A 19,779-nucleotide genomic window follows, 5' to 3' on the forward strand; every position below is an offset into this window, starting at 1 on the left:
CTCATATTAGTATTCCACATATTAGCATTCTAGAACAAGCCTGATTCAATTAATGAGCTTAGTGGGCTTGGTGATAAGTTCACCAAATTAATTAAGTGTGGTAGTACTGGTATATATTATACATTGAATAAGTGGAATGGCTCGGGGGTACTCAAGGAGAGGTTTGGGAAAAACTGAAATAATTAAACGTAGATGATTACCATTACCTCCTCTGAGAGTTTCTCCAGCCTCTCGTCCAGCTCCAGACGCTCAAAGGCCCTTGCCTTCAGCCTGGCCAGACCCTCCTCATAGGCCGCCTCCACCGCGCTCGCCGCCACATTCGCCGCCACCGCCACGGCCGTGCTTTGGTTGCTGTGGGAACCGTGATGGTCACCGGCTGCACTCATGGCTTTCTTTACAAAGATCTCCCCCAGGGGGAACTCTACATTGGGGATGTAGCGAGCCGCGGCGTTGGACGTTGTGGACAAACCGCCGAGGTCGTCCGGACAGGGAAGCTCGCGGCACGGGAAGCGACGCTCCTTGAAGTCCCTGAAGGCGGAAGAGCGGAGTTGAAGTCCGTCGAAGGGGTCGTTGTTGTTGCTGCGGTTGCCGCCGGGGACAGAAGGAGCGAGGAGAAGGTCTCCGTCGGCCACCAGGGGGAGTAGTGTAGCGGCGTCACACACGCTGTTGGACTTGGAGAGCACGTAGAGCGTCTCGTAGGTATGGCTGTACTCCAGGTGGGCGCGGAGGGAGGACAGCGACCGGAAGCGCTTGTGCTCCCCGCAACGAGGACAGCGGTAGGGCAGGTCCAAAGAAGCCATTCCGCGAAAGGCCAGCGGGGGGCCCTCACGCGCCACAGCGGCGCCGACACGCCGCGGGCTTACTACTCATCGAGTACTGGGCGGATCCTCTCATGGTACAGAAATGGTGGTGGTGAGAGTTAAATGAGGGCGAGAAGGATGTCTGAGGGAGGCGAGAATTAGACCAAAGGCCATTCACGCCATCACACATACTGGAAGTCTGACACACACAAAAACCCGCAGATTCAGAATCTTCTTAGGTTGTTGATTTGTTCCTCGTCACCGTTACTTCAGCCTCACCATGACCTTTGGCCCTGAAAAGAAATAGCGAAAGAGAGTTTAGGACATTATTTGCATTTATTACAGTTGAAGTTGGAAGTTTACATGCATTTTAATGACTCCAACCTACGTGTTTTTCAACCACTCCACAAATTTGTTGTTAACAAACTATAGTTTTGACAAGTCAGAAATGGAACAGCAGGTCCCAGACGTGCTCAATGGCATTGAGATCCGGGCTTTGCTGGCCATGGCAGAACACTGACATTCCTGTCTTGCAGGAAATCACACACAGAACGAGCAGTATGGCTGGTGGCATTGTCATGCTGGAGGGTCATGATGCTGGCCTTCTAGGCAGAGTTCCCCTGTCCAGTGTCTGTGTTCTTTTTCCCATCTTAATCTTTTCTTTTTATTGGCCAGTCTGAGATATGGCTTTTTCTTTGCAACTCTGCCTAGGCCAGCATCCCGGAGTCGCCTCTTCACTGTTGACGTTGAGACTGGTGTTTTACGGGTACTATTTAATGAAGCTACCAGTTGAGGACTTGTGAGGCGTCTGTTTCTCAAACTAGACACTCAAATGTACTTGTCCTCTTGCTCCATTGTGCACTCCCATTCTTTCTATTCTGATTAGAGACAGTTTGCACTGTTATGTGAAGGGAGTAGTACACAGCGTTGTAAGAGATCTTCAGTTTCTTGGCAATTTCTCGCATGGAATAGCCTTCATTTCTCAAAACAAGAATAGACTGCCGAGTTTCAGAAGAAAGTGCTTTGATTCTAGCCATTTTGAGCCTGTAATCGAACCCACAAATGCTGATGCTCCAGATACTTAACTAGTCTAAAGAAGGCCCGTTTTATTGCTTCTTTAAATCATAACAGTTTTCAGCTGTGCTAACATAATTGCAAAAGGGTTTTCTAATGATCAATTAGCCTTTTAAAATTATAAACTTGGATTAGCTAACACAACATGCCATTGAAACACAGCAGTGATGGTTGCTGATAATGCGCCTCTGTACCCCGATATTCTATACTAGATATTCCATTAAAAATCTGCCATTTCCAGCTACAATAGTCATTTACAACATTAACAATGTCTACACTGTATTTCTGATCCATTCGATGGTATTTTAAATGGACAATTTTTTTTGCTTTTCTTTCAAAAACAAGTACATTTCTAAGTGACCCCAAACTTTTGAACGGTAGTGTATGTTTTTTCAACAACAGGTTATGGTCAATAATATCAAAGGCTGCACTGAAATCTAACAGTTCTGCTCCCACAATCTTCTTATTATCAATTTATTTCAACCAACCAATCATATCATTTGTGTCAGTGCAGTACATGTTGTGTCCTTCTCTATAAGCATGCTGAAAGTCTGTTGTTCATTTGTTTACAGAGAAATAGCATTGTATTTGGTCAAACACATTTTTTCCCAACATTTTGCTAAGAGCTGGCAGCAAGTTTATAGGTCTGCTGTTAAAACCATTAAAAACCATTAAAGGTAGCGGAATTACTTTGGCTTCCCTCCAGCCCTGAGGACAAATACTTTCCTCCAGGCTCAGATTAAAGATATGACAGATAGGAGTGGCTATAGAGTCAGCTACCATCCTCAGTAGCTTTCCATCCAAGTTGTCAATGCCAGGAGGTTTGTCATTATTGATCGTTAACAATAATATTTCCACATCTCCCACACTAAATTCACAAAATCCAAACTTGCACTGCTTTTCTTTCATTATTAGTTTTTTATATGCATGAATACAATTTCTCACTGTTCGTTGTTGGCATTTCCTGCCCAAGTTTGCCCACTTTGCCAATGAAGTAATCATTAAAATAATTGGCAACATCAAATGGTTTTGTAAAGAATATGCCATCTGATTCGATGAAAGATAGAGTTGAATTGGTCTTTCTGACCATAATTGAGAAGGTTTTGAGAAAAGTATTTCGGTCAACCCACAAGACAGTCATCACATCGACCGCTAGTGATGGGCATTTCGAGTCTTTTCTGTGAGCAGGATCATTTGGCTCCATTCACCTAAAAGAGCCGATCATTTGGCTCTCAAACGGCTCTTGGTTCAGTGATGCTGAGAAAGTGAACTAAAACCATGAATAAATGGTCAATCTCTAATTTAAAGCCTAAAACAATGAGGCTCTCTTCTCACTAGATGGTACTTCCTCAGCGCAGAAACAATCTTCAGATAATGTTTTTTATAATTTATCTGCAGATGAGATGTCTGGAGCTCAAACAACAATAGTAAAAGTACGCAAATCAGAGAGTCAAATGAACATCTTTCACATATGGGATTTGACGTTCACCAAAAAGAGCCGTTCAAAAAGAGCAGTTTGTGAACAAACGACTCATCACTACTGGCTACACACAGAGTGATAGACAAACGCCCGCACCACACAGACAAAAAGGGGCAATATTGCTGGAAATGAATTGGCAGATAGTGTTAGGTTTGGCTTTTTAAGCCAATAGTGGCTAACCAGGGGTGGGATAATGTCAAATGTTGCGTTGACTAGATAGGTGGGAGCTTGCAGTGTCTGATACTTGTGAGATTTGTCACGTGAAAATGTCATGTACTTTGGGAAAGGTTTGGCGAGCTACTCATTAGGTGGGCTACGAGCTACTGGTAGCTTGCGATCGACCTGTTGGAGACCCCTGATCTACTGAATCATTGTAGTAAAATTAATTTGAGTTTTGTATAGTTAAGATATAGCTAAAGCGGTGGTCACCAACCTTTGAGTCAAGATCGCTTTGAGTAGAAATGCAAGCTGAGATCTACAGTACAGATAATAATTTTTTTTACAGGACAAAAACGTAAGCCTATGCAACATTAACCAACTAAAAACAGCTTTGTGCAGTAGGCTATAGGCCCAGTATATTATCACTGCATATTGGCTATGTTTGAATTGCCCTGCCATCGTTGTTCTTCTCTTTCCATTTTAATTGTAGGTATTGGACACTGGCAATAGCATCGGTTGGTCAGTCTGAGGGCAGGGAGGGGATTAGCGGTGAGGCTGCATCTCACCCTTCCTCCTCTCTCCCTCCCGCCCTCCGCTGAGAAAAGGGGACACAGTCTTCCAGCTGACGGCGAAACTCAAGTCGCACTCCATTATTTCTGCCTCACGCTTCAATTCATGTTGTTAACTCTTATGACCAGAGAAAGTGAAGTATTCCTCTATATAAAAAAGACAAGCCTATAATAATAACAATAACAATAATGCAAGCTTATCAGAACCCTGCTCATTCATTGCAGCTGGTTGTAGTGTGAGTGGAATTAGGGAGAATGTGCATTTTATGGTTTATAAAAGTGTTGACAGTGCTGAATAACAACATCAACGTGAGCTTACTCAAACAGCAGCACTTTGCTGTATTTGTTGAGTCTCTCCCGACATGGTTTTAAAAGTTTTGTCATCTCACAGTATCAACTTTACTTTGCGTTCGAGGCTCCTTTTTACAGTCTATGGCTCAAGGAAACTGTGCAGATTCGGTGATCTGAGCTATCTGATTTGCCAGCTGTAGGCCTATAGGTGCACTCGATATGCTCTCTGGTCATACCGGGTAGGCGGAGTTCTACATTCAGACACATAAAATGGGAACACTTTGCCGTCCTGGCACCAGGGCTGCGGAATCAAGTTTGAGTTTATTTTCACAGGGACAGTGCACATTAATCAATGTTTCAGTAAAAGTGCCGGTTTTAGCCAGCTGGCTAATTTTCAACCGCAGTCCCTGGGCAGGTTATTAAAAACAATTACAATATAGACAATCATTGAGCAGTGAGCATACAGACAGAGCAACATAGGACAAGCAAGACGTAGCATACAGAAAGACATAGCATACAGACAGAGCAACATAGAACAAAAAGCAGCAAGACAAAATTCATAAAAGCAACAAAGTGTTTCCACACCTCACAAGCTACAGACAACAGACAACATGGAAAGCGGCAATACACAGCTAGGGATTATGTTCACAAATCTGATTGACCTTTAGCCATGCATTTTGTGAAAGTGTGATATGTGGTGCAGTTATGTGTGTCTGATGGCAGTGTATTCCAGACATGGGAAGCTCTCACAGAGAAAGCGGATTTACTAAAGGTGCTTTTCCTTAAGGGAACTATACAGTCACCTTTAATGGCAGACCTTGTGGATCTGCTGGGATATGTTTGGGTTTTCTGTTTAACAAAAATACTGAGTGGAGGGGGAGCCAGGCCATTTAGGATCTTGAATACAAGACATGCGTCGGTGTATTGCACAAGATTTTCCCAACTCAGGAGCTCATGCTTTCTGAGGATGTAACAGTGATGATGGCTATTGGGCTTCCTATCAAGCACTTTGAGAGCCTGTTTGTAGACAGACTGAATAGGTTTTAATGTTGTACAGCAAACTTGGGCCCAACTAGTCAAGCAGTATGTTAAGTGGGGGAGTATCATAGATTTGAAGTACAGTTTTGCTACCTCTGTAGTCAAACAATTTCGTATAAATCGGAAATTAGCTAGGTTTAATTTGGTTATCTGAATTACCTTTTTTTACATGATTTTTAAAAGAGAGGTTGGAATCAAGTATGATGCCAAGGTACTTAAAATCAGATACCACCTGGACCTTCTCCCCTGACACATAGACATCTGGCTCAGTAGCATCTGTTGCCCTCTTTGTGAAGAACATGCAAACAGTTTTTTTCACATTGAGATGCAAACACGAGTCACTGAGCCACTTTGTAGCCTGGACCATTACAGTAGTGAGTTCTTGTGCAGCTTGTTGTTTGCTCTTTGCATGCACATATATCACTGTATCATCTGCATACATTTGAACTTCAGACCCAGTACAGACAGAAGGCAGATCATTAATGTACAGGCTGAACAGGAGGGGCCCCAGTATTGACCCTTGGGGCACGCCCACATCATAGCTAAGAGTGGGCGACAGCTCATTGCTCACTCTGACACACTGAGTTCTGCCTTCAAGGGATGATTTCATCCATCTCAAGGCATCGGGGGAAAAGTTGAACTTGGACAATTTTGTGATGAGAATCTCATGGTTAACAGTATCAAAAGCCTTCCTTAGGTCCAGGAACACAGCCCCAACAACGCCCCCTTTGTCCATCTTGGACTTCACATTTTCCAGAAGAAAGCAGTTGGCCGTTTCTGTGGAGTGTTTCGCTCTGAAGCCAAACTGCATGGAGTGTAATGTGAAGGGGCTGTTGTTGAGGTGGGCAATCAGTTGTTCTGCTACACACTTTTCAACAACCTTTGACACCACAGGTAGTATACTAATGGGCCTGTAGTTACTCACGTCAGCAGGGTCGCCCGTTTTAAAGATGGCCGTTATTATGGCTGACTTCAAATACCCTTGGAAACACCCCGAGACCAATAGATGTGTTGATGACCTTAGTAATGAGGCCAATGAGTGACTCTTTGTAGTTTTTAAGAAAGGTAGAGTCCAGCCCAAACACATTTTTGGCTTTAGAGTTCTTTAGTGAGCTAATCACCTTGTTCACCTTTGACTCAGAAACCTCCCTTATGATGAAGACAGGTGTCATTTACTAGCACTGAGCCCAAGAAACCAGTGGAGGGGTTCTGTGTCAGTACACTGACAGAGTCAATAAAGTAGGAATTGAAGGCTATTGCTATTTCGACTGCATCCTGTGTTAGATTGTTATTCACCATGATTTCTAGTCTTTTTGCAGTGTTACTATGGTCTTTCCCTGTTAACTTTCATCACCTTATTTTTCAACATGGTAAACCTACATCTGTCATGCTCCAATTTGGATCTTAGGGCTATTTTTAGAGCATAATCTCGTTCTTTCATCAATTTCCAGATTTCTCCATTTAGCCAAGGAAGAGTGCTCTTTTGGCCAGGTTTGGATTTGATTTTCTTTAGGAAACCATTTATTGTAGTCTGGATTGTGGATAGAAAAACCTGACTATCAGCTTCCACGTCTGTATAGGACAAGAGATCATTCCAGTTAATTCCCTTAATTGCATTTTCAAAATAGTTTAATTCACTCTTAGGTATTCTTAGTTGATCCGGCTTTCTAACAGTAGAGAGGTTAAACCTGCTCTTAGACAGCTTCCTGGCTATAAGTGTCAGCATCAAACCGCAAACACGAAACACATTTTTTTTCAAGGAATGCAAGGCTTTGTTGTTTTTTTACATAAATGTTTGGTGATTGACTAGGAATGCCTTAGAGATTGACCAGCCGACCATTCACAGGTTTCCCAAATAACAAATCTACAACTCAGCCCTCAAAGGGTGCTTGTTTGAGTATGATGTTTGTTGATGCAATGTGCTGCAGAGTCAATGCTGGAAACAAGAACAGGCAGCACAGCTTTGTGTCCCAAATGGCACCCTATAGGTCCTGGTCAAAAGTAGTGCACTATATAGCGAATAGGGTGCCATTTGGGACACACATAGTTTTAGAGGGGACAACTGACAGGCTGAGCTCATTTTTTAGAAACATCTGACATTTCAGTGACAAGGTCGAGGCACTGCCAAGGATGTAAATTGCTGCTGAAAGCCCTTCTCTTCCCCTTCAATGCATTGGCTTATCAGTTGAATTATTACCTTTTGGCTAGCAATAAAATATAGAACGATAGGATCGAAAGATGTCTATCATCCCCAATTATAGATCAGAACGATCAGAATATGATTTTGTTAAAGCTGTTCCACTAGACAAGCCTTATCCAATACATCTTCATTCAACTAATAGCCTACAAGGCTAATTCGATTATTCCTATACATATCAACGTCAATGGATAATGGTTTTATAACAGCTAAGTGACCCCAGAAACACACAGACCAGATGGACACTGCCCGTTATAACAGACTCAAGTAGTGGAGAGCAAAGGAGAAAAAAAAATCCCGTCCCAAAAAATGAAAAACATAGAAAAATATATTTAAAAAATCAAAATTAGAAAAAAACTAATTACAGAAAGTATTTCTCTGCCCCTTTCCCCTGGGCGCATTCCCTTGCGCCTCCCCTCACGTTCTCTTGCTCTATCACTCCCTCACCATCTCTTTCTCCCTCTCTCCCCCTTTGTACGGTGCATTCCGAATGGATAGACATCGGGAGTGGAGAGGTAAACATTGAGCCTATTAGTCTGTTTACCACCGTCCTCGCTCGCTACATCTTCAGGACAACCATGCTAAGTCGCTAACAATGAAGTCTAGAGGGTCGACCCAGGCTGCATGTCTGGCACAGTGGACCGCCTTACCCCTGGCGCCACGGTCAAGGCCTCACAATTCTGCTCACGTTGTCCTCGCCTCACTCTACCCGTTTTTTTCCCTCTTCCATCTGCCCTTCCCTTCCCTTGCAGGCCTTTGATTCCGGATTCTGCCTGTCAAAGTCATCCCAAAACTAGCCAGGTCCGGTTGACAACGACCATTGGGTTTGGCCAGACAAAACAAACAGAGCTGGGACCCGGCTTATTCCAGACAACGAGTGTTGATGAACACAGCACCTAAAATGTCAAAAATAATTCTGACCAAGCAGGTCAACTCTGATCCCCTTCCTATTTAAATGAATTCATTTAGGTCTGAATATCAGTCAGTCAGTGTGACAACAGCAGGCTACAACAGTACGGTCCATGTTAATGGAATTTAACAGTCCAGTAACAGTCCACCCAGCCATCTGCCAATTAGAGTTTGGGCGCAGAGCGCGAGCAGCTGGGCGGCTGCGGTGAACATCACAACGCCGTAGCCCGTTGCCGTCAGGGCAATTAACCTGAAAGTGGCCTCCCGAGTGGCGCAGTGGTCTAAGGCACTGCATCGCAGTGCTAGCTGTGCCACTATAGATTCTGGGTTCGAGTCCAGGCTCTGTCGCAGCCGGCCGCGACCGGGAGGCCCATGGGGCGGCGCACAATTGGCCCAGCGTCGTCCGGGTTAGGGGAGGGTTTGGCCGGCAGGGATATCCTTGTCTCATCGCGCACTAGCGACTCCTGTGGCGGGCCGGGCGCAGTGCACACTGACATGGTCGCCAGGTGTACGGTGTTTCCTCCGACACATTGGTGCGGCTGGCTTCCGGGTTAAGTGGGCATTGTGTCAAGAAGCAGTGCGGCTTGGTTGGGTTGTGTTTCGTAGGACGCATGGCTCTCGACCTTCGCCTCTCCCGAGTCCGTACGGGAGTTGCAGCAATGAGACAAGACTGTAACTACTACCAATTGGATACCACGAAATTGGGGAGAAAAAAAAAAATATATATACTTTTTTTAAAACTGAAAGTGATGCCCCTCGCTTAATTGAATCCAATTAATTCTGCATGGCATTTGGTTGGTTTTCCAGCAACTATTGTGGAGTCCCCTGTATCGTCTGATCTAATTGGTGAAGAACATTTAGCTTCAGCGCAGAGAGATTGTCTGCTGGGCTAAAAAGGTCCAGCATGTGAGACATTGAGGTCAGATACTGTATAGGTAGTGGGTACTTGTACGGAGTAACAACGAGAGACTGATGGGTTGGAGTTTCAGCTAAGTCAGACCTGACAATATTGATTGTGGAATTGACTGGTGGCCTAACATTACTGTCCTGACTCATGACAAAACTGCATATCATTGAGTGAAACAGTGTTGCTTCCGTCCCTCTCCTCGCCCCTACCTGGGCTCGAACCATCGACAACTGCCTCCCCTGAAGCGTCGTTACCCATCGCTCGACAAAAGCGGTGGCCCTTGCAGAGCAACTACTTCAAGGTCTGCGAGCGAGTGACGTCACCCATTGAAAACGCTATTAGCGCGCACCTCGCTAACTAGCTAGCCATTTCACACCGGTTACATGAGCACTGTTAAAACCACATTTAGCTCAAATGCATTTTTTAAACAAAACTAAGAATTGATGCTAAATCTATTAAGCTTATAATGGAGATGTTTGAACACTTAAAATCCTTTAATTGTGTTGGCCACATCTTTTTTTGTTATCATTTGAATAAATGCCACTGCAAACTACCATCATCCCTAATTTCAATACATGGTTAAAAAAATACAAAAGAAATACTCAGCCACATTACAAAAAGTCTTATGAGGATCTGTTAATAGGAGAGAGCAACATTAGCTGCTTGCACATTAGAGTGTGCTGCTGCCATAGAGATGAGCTCTCCCCACACAACCCCCTGAAGCGCCGCTAAACTTTAACTCACATATTACAGCACTGACAAATCTTACATTTACATTTACATTTAAGTCATTTAGCAGACGCTCTTATCCAGAGCGATTTACAAATTGGTGCATTCACCTTATGATATCCAGTGGAACAACCACTTTACAATAGTGCATCTAACTCTTTTAAGGGGGGGGGGTTAGAAGGATTACTTTATCCTATCCTAGGTATTCCTTAAAGAGGTGGGGTTTCAGGTGTCTCCGGAAGGTGGTGATTGACTCCGCTGACCTGGCGTCGTGAGGGAGTTTGTTCCACCATTGGGGTGCCAGAGCAGCGAACAGTTTTGACTGGGCTGAGCGGGAACTGTACTTCCTCAGAGGTAGGGAGGCGAGCAGGCCAGAGGTGGATGAACGCAGTGCCCTTGTTTGGGTGTAGGGCCTGATCAGAGCCTGAAGGTACGGAGGTGCCGTTCCCCTCACAGCTCCGTAGGCAAGCACCATGGTCGTGTAGCGGATGCGAGCTTCAACTGGAAGCCAGTGGAGAGAGCGGAGGAGCGGGGTGACGTGAGAGAACTTGGGAAAGTTGAACACCAGACGGGCTGCGGCGTTCTGGATGAGTTGTAGGGGTTTAATGGCACAGGCAGGGAGCCCAGCCAACAGCGAGTTGCAGTAATCCAGACGGGAGATGACAAGTGCCTGGATTAGGACCTGCGCCGCTTCCTGCGTGAGGCAGGGTCGTACTCTGCGAATGTTGTAGAGCATGAACCTACAGGAACGGGTCACCGCCTTGATGTTAGTTGAGAACGACAGGGTGTTGTCCAGGATCACGCCAAGGTTCTTAGCACTCTGGGAGGAGGACACAATGGAGTTGTCAACCGTGATGGCGAGATCATGGAACGGGCAGTCCTTCCCCGGGAGGAAGAGCAGCTCCGTCTTGCCGAGGTTCAGCTTGAGGTGGTGATCCGTCATCCACACTGATATGTCTGCCAGACATGCAGAGATGCGATTCACCACCTGGTTATCTGAGGGACGAAAGGAGAAGATTAATTGTGTGTCGTCTGCATAGCAATGATAGGAGAGACCATGTGAGGATATGACAGAGCCAAGTGACTTGGTGTATAGCGAGAATAGGAGAGGGGCTAGAACAGAGCCCTGGGGGACACCAGTGGTGAGAGCACGTGGTGCGGAGACAGATTCTCGCCACGCCACCTGGTAGGAGCGACCTGTCAGGTAGGACGCAATCCAAGCGTGGGCCGCGCCGGAGATGCCCAGCTCGGAGAGGGTGGAGAGGAGGATCTGATGGTTCACAGTATCAAAGGCAGCCGATAGGTCTAGAAGGATGAGAGCAGAGGAGAGAGAGTTAGCTTTAGCAGTGCGGAGCGCCTCCGTGACACAGAGAAGAGCAGTCTCAGTTGAATGACTAGTCTTGAAACCTGACTGATTTGGATCAAGAAGGTCATTCTGAGAGAGATAGCAGGAGAGCTGGCCAAGGACGGCACGTTCAAGAGTTTTGGAGAGAAAAGAAAGAAGGGATACTGGTCTGTAGTTGTTGACATCGGAGGGATCGAGTGTAGGTTTTTTCAGAAGGGGTGCAACTCTCGCTCTCTTGAAGACGGAAGGGACGTAGCCAGCGGTCAAGGATGAGTTGATGAGCGAGGTGAGGTAAGGGAGAAGGTCTCCGGAAATGGTCTGGAGAAGAGAGGAGGGGATAGGGTCAAGCGGGCAGGTTGTTGGGCGGCCGGCCGTCACAAGACGCGAGATTTCATCTGGAGAGAGAGGGGAGAAAGAGGTCAAAGCACAGGGTAGGGCAGTGTGAGCAGAACCAGCGGTGTCGTTTGACTTAGCAAACGAGGATCGGATGTCGTCGACCTTCTTTTCAAAATGGTTGACGAAGTCATCAGCAGAGAGGGAGGAGGGGGGAGGAGGGGGAGGAGGATTCAGGAGGGAGGAGAAGGTGGCAAAGAGCTTCCTAGGGTTAGAGGCAGATGCTTGGAATTTAGAGTGGTAGAAATTGGCTTTAGCAGCAGAGACAGAAGAGGAGAATGTAGAGAGGAGGGAGTGAAAGGATGCCAGGTCCGCAGGGAGGCGAGTTTTCCTCCATTTCCGCTCGGCTGCCCGGAGCCCTGTTCTGTGAGCTCACAATGAGTCGTCGAGCCACGGAGCAGGAGGGGAGGACCGAGCCGGCCTGGAGGATAGGGGACATAGAGAGTCAAAGGATGCAGAAAGGGAGGAGAGGAGGGTTGAGGAGGCAGAATCAGGAGATAGGTTGGAGAAGGTTTGAGCAGAGGGAAGAGATGATAGGATGGAAGAGGAGAGAGTAGCGGGGGAGAGAGAGCGAAGGTTGGGACGGCGCGATACCATCCGAGTAGGGGCAGTGTGGGAAGTGTTGGATGAGAGCGAGAGGGAAAAGGATAAAAGGTAGTGGTCGGAGACTTGGAGGGGAGTTGCAATGAGATTAGTGGAAGAACAGCATCTAGTAAAGATGAGGTCAAGCGTATTGCCTGCCTTGTGAGTAGGGGGGGAAGGTGAGAGGGTGAGGTCAAAAGAGGAGAGGAGTGGAAAGAAGGAGGCAGAGAGGAATGAGTCAAAGGTAGACGTGGGGAGGTTAAAGTCACCCAGAACTGTGAGAGGTGAGCCATCCTCAGGAAAGGAACTTATCAGGGCGTCAAGCTCATTGATGAACTCTCCAAGGGAACCTGGAGGGCGATAAATGATCTTCATGATTTGTGACTCTGAAAATATTGTGGGCGGCACGGCCGACCTCTAGCCTCACCCTAGCAAAATAGCTCATCGTGTTGGCATGTTTATTTCCCCTTGAACAAATTGCTTTCGTTGCGATTAGCATGTTAGCTTGTGCTGCTTTAGTGGCTCTGCCACAGATGAGCATGACGAGTTGGACAAAAATCCCATCAGCGTGACTCTCTATTCAATAGACATGTCTTCCAGACACTGATCCTGTGCGTTACAGGTCTGAGACCCAGCGAATTAGGCAGAGTAGGCTTTTAGGCATTCAGTGGACGGTGATTAGGCATGAGGGTCTACAATGCCTATTAACATGCCAAGCAGGCATGATAGTAAATCTAATAGCCTGGCACAGACACATCCTTACTCAGCTCAGAAGTGTTCTCGTCCACCAGTGATCCCGAGACCAGTACCTGATTCAAAAAGTGTTTGTTGTCTTTCAAATACTTTTGAGTGTTCATCTAAGCTTACCTGGACTGCTAGATGAACAGGGTTTGCATTTTTGGGGACTATTCTATTAGTTCCATTGCTGCCAGGTAAGCGCAAATCAATATCAAACGTTTTTGAAAGAAGAAAAAATACACAATTTGAGGTAGTGTGCACTTTCTCGCATGGATTTAGCAAAATAGTGGAAACTCCCACCTTCCAATGCACACCATTTCTATGCTTTTAAATCCATGAAAGGGAGCGCCCAAGGGCACACTTCTGGAAAAAGAGTGGAAAATCAGTAAGAATGGGAAAAGCACTGCCAGAGTATACCCGCTCATTAAACCAGGAAGGCCGTGGTCAGAGACGATAAAAGACACAACCCAGAGAGATGTAATTGGCCAATTGGGCGGGAAGGAAGTGAAGTGGCTTGTCAATCACGTGTCACTTCCTTTGACTGGAATGTATTGGCATCCCCCTGGCCTGCTCTCACAGTATGAACTCACTTGGATGTACTGCTGTAGAGCACATACACACGTGCCACGCACGCACGCACGCACACACACCCACACTGGTACAGTTTACCCTCACACACACTTTTGCTTGACAAAAATAGCCCCTCTATAGCAATAACTGACTGTGTACACATCCAGTTCCAAACAGAACAGGAGACAGCACATCAGATAGCTTCATCTCTAATGACACCACAGGGAGATCTTGTCGATGCAGCGTTTACCTCAGTCAAGCATAAACACACTCAAGCTGTAGCCCACTCACTGCCTGCAATATCCCCCACCTGCCTGCCTACAGTACATGCAATAGTCATATATATATACACACACACACACACACACACACACACACACACACACCTGGGTTCAAAGAGTATTCACTATCTTTCATATATTTTAGCTTCAACAGGTGTCTCCAGTTTTGTTGACATTTTGCAGTTGGTGATGTATCTATCCCCGTTCCAAGCACATCGAGTTTGCCTTGTGCAACTGAATCAATGGAACAGTCCCAAAAGTGCAAACCTCACTTGGCACTTCAGGCAGATTAAATACGGTATATGAAATAAAACAAATACTATTTGAACCCAGGTCTGGCTGAATGGTATACTACTGTTAGGGCTGTGATGTAATTGAATAACCATATACCTGACTGTTATGGATGAAGAGATTGTCATGAAAATAAAATAACCTTTAAAAAAAACTTTAAAATAGGCCTACATTTATTTTTTTTATTTTTTTTTTATTAACTTTATTTTCATGTAGATAAACTTTACCTAATAGCTCGAGTTTTTACTAATGATTATAAGCAATTGTTTGGCCAATACCTGGCATGGTATAGTTTGATACAGAATTAATTTTTAGACTATTCAAAGCTGATCAGGCCCGTACCAGGCCGATATGCTGCCCTAGGCGAAGAAAATAAAAAATAAAATACGTCCTGCCCTCGTATCCCCGCAAAGTAGAATAGTATAGGGTATACAGTGCACTGTTATGAATGCCCAGGTGGTCGACTGCAGTTTGTAAAACATACAATTTACCATTAATCCCTGTAATTTGGTTGCATTTATTTCTGCTAATGCATGTATTAATTACGGTAATTTACCGTTGCATTCTCTGAGTTGAAATGTTATTTGCAGAGTTCACAACTTGCTCCACTTCTGAGAAACAAGTATTGGTTAATTTCATATCATTTACACGCTCCATGTGAGCAATTAGCATGTGTCTGGTTTCTCTGTCCTGTTAATGTTGACGGAGCGCACGCGCCTGAACAAGTACCTGGCGTGCTTCTCGCAAATGTAGGGAAAGTGCCCAACTGGGCTTCTCAGTGTTTTTTCTTCACCTCACAAATTAGAATAGTTCCTCACAGTACTTGAAAATGATCATCAGTTTAGCAGATAAATAGGCTATGGACATGTTGCGTGTATTTGTTTCTATTTTAATGATTGTCAACTTCATCTTCATACTATAGCATAGCTGTCCCCTTCATACTTTCCTGGTTAATTATCTTATAGCCTACTTTCAGGAAAGCCTAAAAAATATTTGCTCGTGTCTGACACGACGCTGTTGGCTTTGATTGACTGGTGCTTTTACTGGGGTGTGCGTGTGTGAGTTTGCGGATTCTCTATAGGGCTATGTCCATTCAGAAAGCTTCCTAAAGTAGCCTGTCTGGACTCCATCTCTTTAATAAAGAATCGAACGCTCCTGTCATGATTTAATCTTGTAAAAGGCCTCTCAGTAGCTAAAATGACATTATTTATTTCATTACGGCGTCCTCTTGAAGAAAATGTTAATGCGACTGCCATCGAATGACCGCAGCAGCAGGGTGTGTGACGTTATGCGAATATTTTTGGTAAAAGTGAGAGAAAATCCTTCAGACTTAATTTGAATGGTTTTGTGTCAAAATAGGATCTGTATTAAAAACAATGATATGCAGAAAAGCCAACAGACAAGGTAGGCATATATCTTTAGTTTGACTCCATTGATGTTGTGTCAATACAAAAATGTGACAGATCCTCTCCAAACTGGCATTTCTTCATTTGTTGATTACTATTTCTAAGTAATAACCTGAATAATAATAAAATACCAAGATAATAACGAAGTGTAATGGCTAGTTTCGAATAGGTTTTTATTAAGAAGCATATCCATGTAAACACGGTTGTCGGTGACCATGTACATTGGCCTGGCAAATTACCTTAACCTCAAATTCCAAGACCGTCACAGCTCTAACTACTGTATGCCTGTGAAAGGCGATCTCCTCATTCACACACACACACACAAATCAAATCTATTTATATAGCCCTTCTTACATCAGCTGATATCTCAAAGTGCTGTACAGAAACCCAGCCTAAAACCCCAAACAGCAAGCAATGCAGGTGTAGAAGCACGTGCAAGTCTTGTGCAAGGCAGTACAGTACAGCATTGATCAACAATGATTTACTGTATCAGACGTTACTGTATTTTACTGTAAACTATAAAAATAGAGTCGCACACTCCATTTATAAACTCCCAGTAATGTTGGTGATTTTCCCAATAAATTACTGGGAGTTTATATATGGCGTGTGCGACTCTTTATTTTTATAGATTAGTCCCCGTTAGTCAGCACCGCCACACAAAATAATTTGTCTGGGTGTGCGCAAGCTCATGTTTTTTATTGTATCACTTGTCATCATGTCTACACAGCATTGAAACGGTTTTGTTCTAACTGACGACATTCCGTTTTTTGTTTCCCTGCCTGTCCTGTATGACCCTACTGTGCCTAAACTCAGCTCAAGTCTGGACTAGGCCTTCAAAACAATGAAGGGAACCTTTAAAACAGAGATATAATGTTTAAAAGAGCCTTCCCTGGCTGGCAGGCAAACTGTAACGGTCTCACAAAACCTTTTTATTGGTGTCCGTTTCTATTCAGGCTTCCAGACGAGAAGGAAGCAAAATGGAAATGAGACAGGATTAACGCCAGGTCAATTACGCCATAAGTGTCCCGGTGAAAAAGAGCAACACAGTTATTCGATTAAAATGGTTTCAGCCAAGGTTTTGAGCGATTAACGCTCAGATGGGTTGCATCCCAAATAACTCCCTATATAGTAGTGCATTCAGCTTGGGTGGTATACCATATACCAGGGTATTTTGAAATACCTACGGTATGATTTTTAATACCGTCAATATTAAGGCCAGGCACCACAGGCTAATAGAGATTTTATTTTATTTTAGTCTCATCAGACAAACTTTACCACTTGAAAGTATACATAAATACAACATATTATTGTATTACAAGTTTTATATATAACATTAAAATATGCAAATGAGACAAAACCTCCTTTAACATGTGCTAATTTGCATATTATGAGAATCTGTTTTTCAACACATTGCTTCAAGGCAGATATCACAATATATATATATTTTTAAGACACTCAAATGGTGAGACATTTACAGATCAGTTTATCAAAATATTGTATTTTCTTGGAATTATTTTTAAAAAAAGCACTATTCACATGTATGCCGGATGCATATTTTGCATACATTTACAGATAAAATTACACTTAAAATCAAAACACAAAATATTTTTAAAAGCCTCTGACTATAAGACCTAAGAACCTGTGTGTGGAAAAATGTGAATGTATGTCCTTGGAAGAGAGAAAAATGTATTTGCGCACGGGGAACATGTCATTTTGAGAAAATGGCCGATAAAAGATAAGCTAATGCAATTAAAATGTACTTTCCATAAATGAATCACATGAATTAAACTCTTACTCATAAACTCAGCAAAAAAAGAAACGTCCTCTCACTGTCAACTGCATTTATTTTCAGCAAACTTAACATGTGTAAATATTTGTATGAACATAACAAGATTCAACAACAGACATAAACTGAACAAGTTCCACAGACATGTGACTAACAGAAATGGAGTAATGTGTCCCTGAACAAAGGGGCGGTCAAAATCAAAAGTAACAGTCAGTATCTGGTGTGGCCACCAGCTGCATTAAGTACTGCAGTGCATCTCCTCATGGACTGCACCAGATTTGCCAGTTATTGCTGTGAGATGTTACACCACTCTTCCACCAAGGCACCTGCAAGTTCCCAGACATTTCTGGGGGGAATGGCCCTAGCCCTCACCCTCCGATCCAACAGGTCCCAGATGTGCTCAATGGGATTGAGATCCGGGCTCTTCGCTAGCCATGGCAGAACACTGACATTCCTGTCTTGCAGGAAATCACGCACATAACGAGCAGTATGGCTGGTGGCATTGTCATGTTGGAGGGTCATGACAGGATGAGCCTGCAGGAAGGGTACCACATGAGGGAGGAGGATGTCTTCCCTGTAACGCACAGCGTTGAGATTGCCTGCAATGACAACAAGCGCAGTCCGATTACGCTGTGACACACCGCCCCAGACCATGACGGACCCTCCACCTCCAAATCGATCCCGCTCCACAGTACAGGCCTTGGTGTAATGCTTATTCCTTCAATGATAAACGGGAAACCGACCATCACCCCTGGTGAGACAAAACCGCACCTCGTCAGGGAAGAGCACTTTTTGCCAGTGCTGTCTGGTCTAGCAACGGTGGGTTTGTGCCCATAGGCGACGTTGTTGCCGGTGATGTCTGGTGAGGACCTGCCTTACAACAGGCCTACAAGCCCTCAGTCCAGCCTCTCTCAACCTATTGCGGACAGCCAGCACCGATGGAGGCATTGTGCGTTCCTGGTGTAACTCGGGCAGTTGTTGTTGCCATCCTGTACCTGTCCCCCAGATGTGATGTTCAGATGTACCGATCCTGTGTTGTCACACGTGGTCTGCCACTGCGAGGACGATCAGCTGTTCGTCCTGTCTCTCTGTAGCGCTGTCTTAGGCGTCTCGCAGTACGGACATTGCAATTTATTGCCCTGGCCACATCTGCAGTCCTCATGTCTCCTTGCAGCATGCCTAAGGCACGTTCACGCAGATGAGCAGGGACCCTGGGCATCTTTCTTTTGGTGTTTTTCAGAGTCAGTAGAAAGGCCTCTTTAGTGTCCTAAGTTTTCATAACTGTGACCTTAATTGCCTACTCTCTGTAAGCTATTAGTGTCTTAACGACCGTTCCACAGGTGCAGGTTCATTAATTGTTCATGGTTCATTGAACAAGCATGGAAACAGTGTTCAAACCCTTTACAATGAAGATCTATGAAGTTATTTGGATTTTTACGAATTATCTTTGAAAGACAGGGTCCTGAAAAAGGGACGTTTCTTTTTTTTTGCTGAGTTTATATCACTTCTGAACTGACAAATAAACATCAAATATACCTTTTACAAATACATTAGCATGTTTAATACATTTGTTTCAAGCAATAGAGCATATGCTTTTAATAGTGGTCTGTTGGACAAATATGCAGTTTTGTGCAAATTCTCATATCACTTTGCTCAATTTGTCACATACAAGGATTTTGTATGGCTGTTAAAATGTGCCGAACATTAAATCAGCTATGCCTGCCCCATATGTAAGGTCCTCTTTGAGTTGTTGCCGGTGCCACTTTACTGTCTTGACTGTGTCATTGGACCTGCACCTACGCTTGACACACTCCGTTGAAGCAGCATCAGCTCTCACAACACGCCTCGCATCCTCTTCTCTGATTGCTTCCAGTGTCAAAGTGCAGTCAAGCCACAATTTGTCCATCACATTTGATATAGCAGCGTCTCCTTTATTGCAGGTGGTTACTGGCATACTGGCTGCTGCGTCAATGAGGCTTTTGCCCACGAAGACCAGTTTTGGGGCATCGCGACCATATTACAGAGTTCAGACATTCATTTGCATTCTGGGTACCTCCGTGCTGCATTTATTGAGGAGGTTATCATTTGACATCCTATGATATAGGAGGTAGCAACCTCTCTATTCAAAAATGTATGGCCTCCATGGTTTTTTGTGACTGGGTGGATCTTCACCATTTTCTAGGGCTCGCTGGTACCAGCACCAAGATGACGAGCATCTACCGTGATTCGGGATT

The 19,779-nt window shown here is 44.5% G+C and overlaps 1 protein-coding gene across 1 annotated transcript in view; it reads right to left on the reverse strand.

The window, feature by feature from the left end:
- The window catches only part of LOC139566635 (F-box only protein 41-like), a 101,757-nt gene that overhangs the window by 65,925 nt on the left and 16,053 nt on the right, over positions 1-19,779 (reverse strand). Inside the window, exon 2 of the mRNA XM_071387872.1 lies at positions 207-1,093. Coding sequence (XP_071243973.1) covers positions 207-800 — 594 coding nt within the window. The 5' untranslated portion in view covers positions 801-1,093. The remainder of the gene's footprint in view (positions 1-206; positions 1,094-19,779) is intronic.

This window comes from Salvelinus alpinus, chromosome 39, assembly GCF_045679555.1.
Source record: "Salvelinus alpinus chromosome 39, SLU_Salpinus.1, whole genome shotgun sequence".
Classification (NCBI taxonomy): Eukaryota; Metazoa; Chordata; class Actinopteri; order Salmoniformes; family Salmonidae; genus Salvelinus; species Salvelinus alpinus.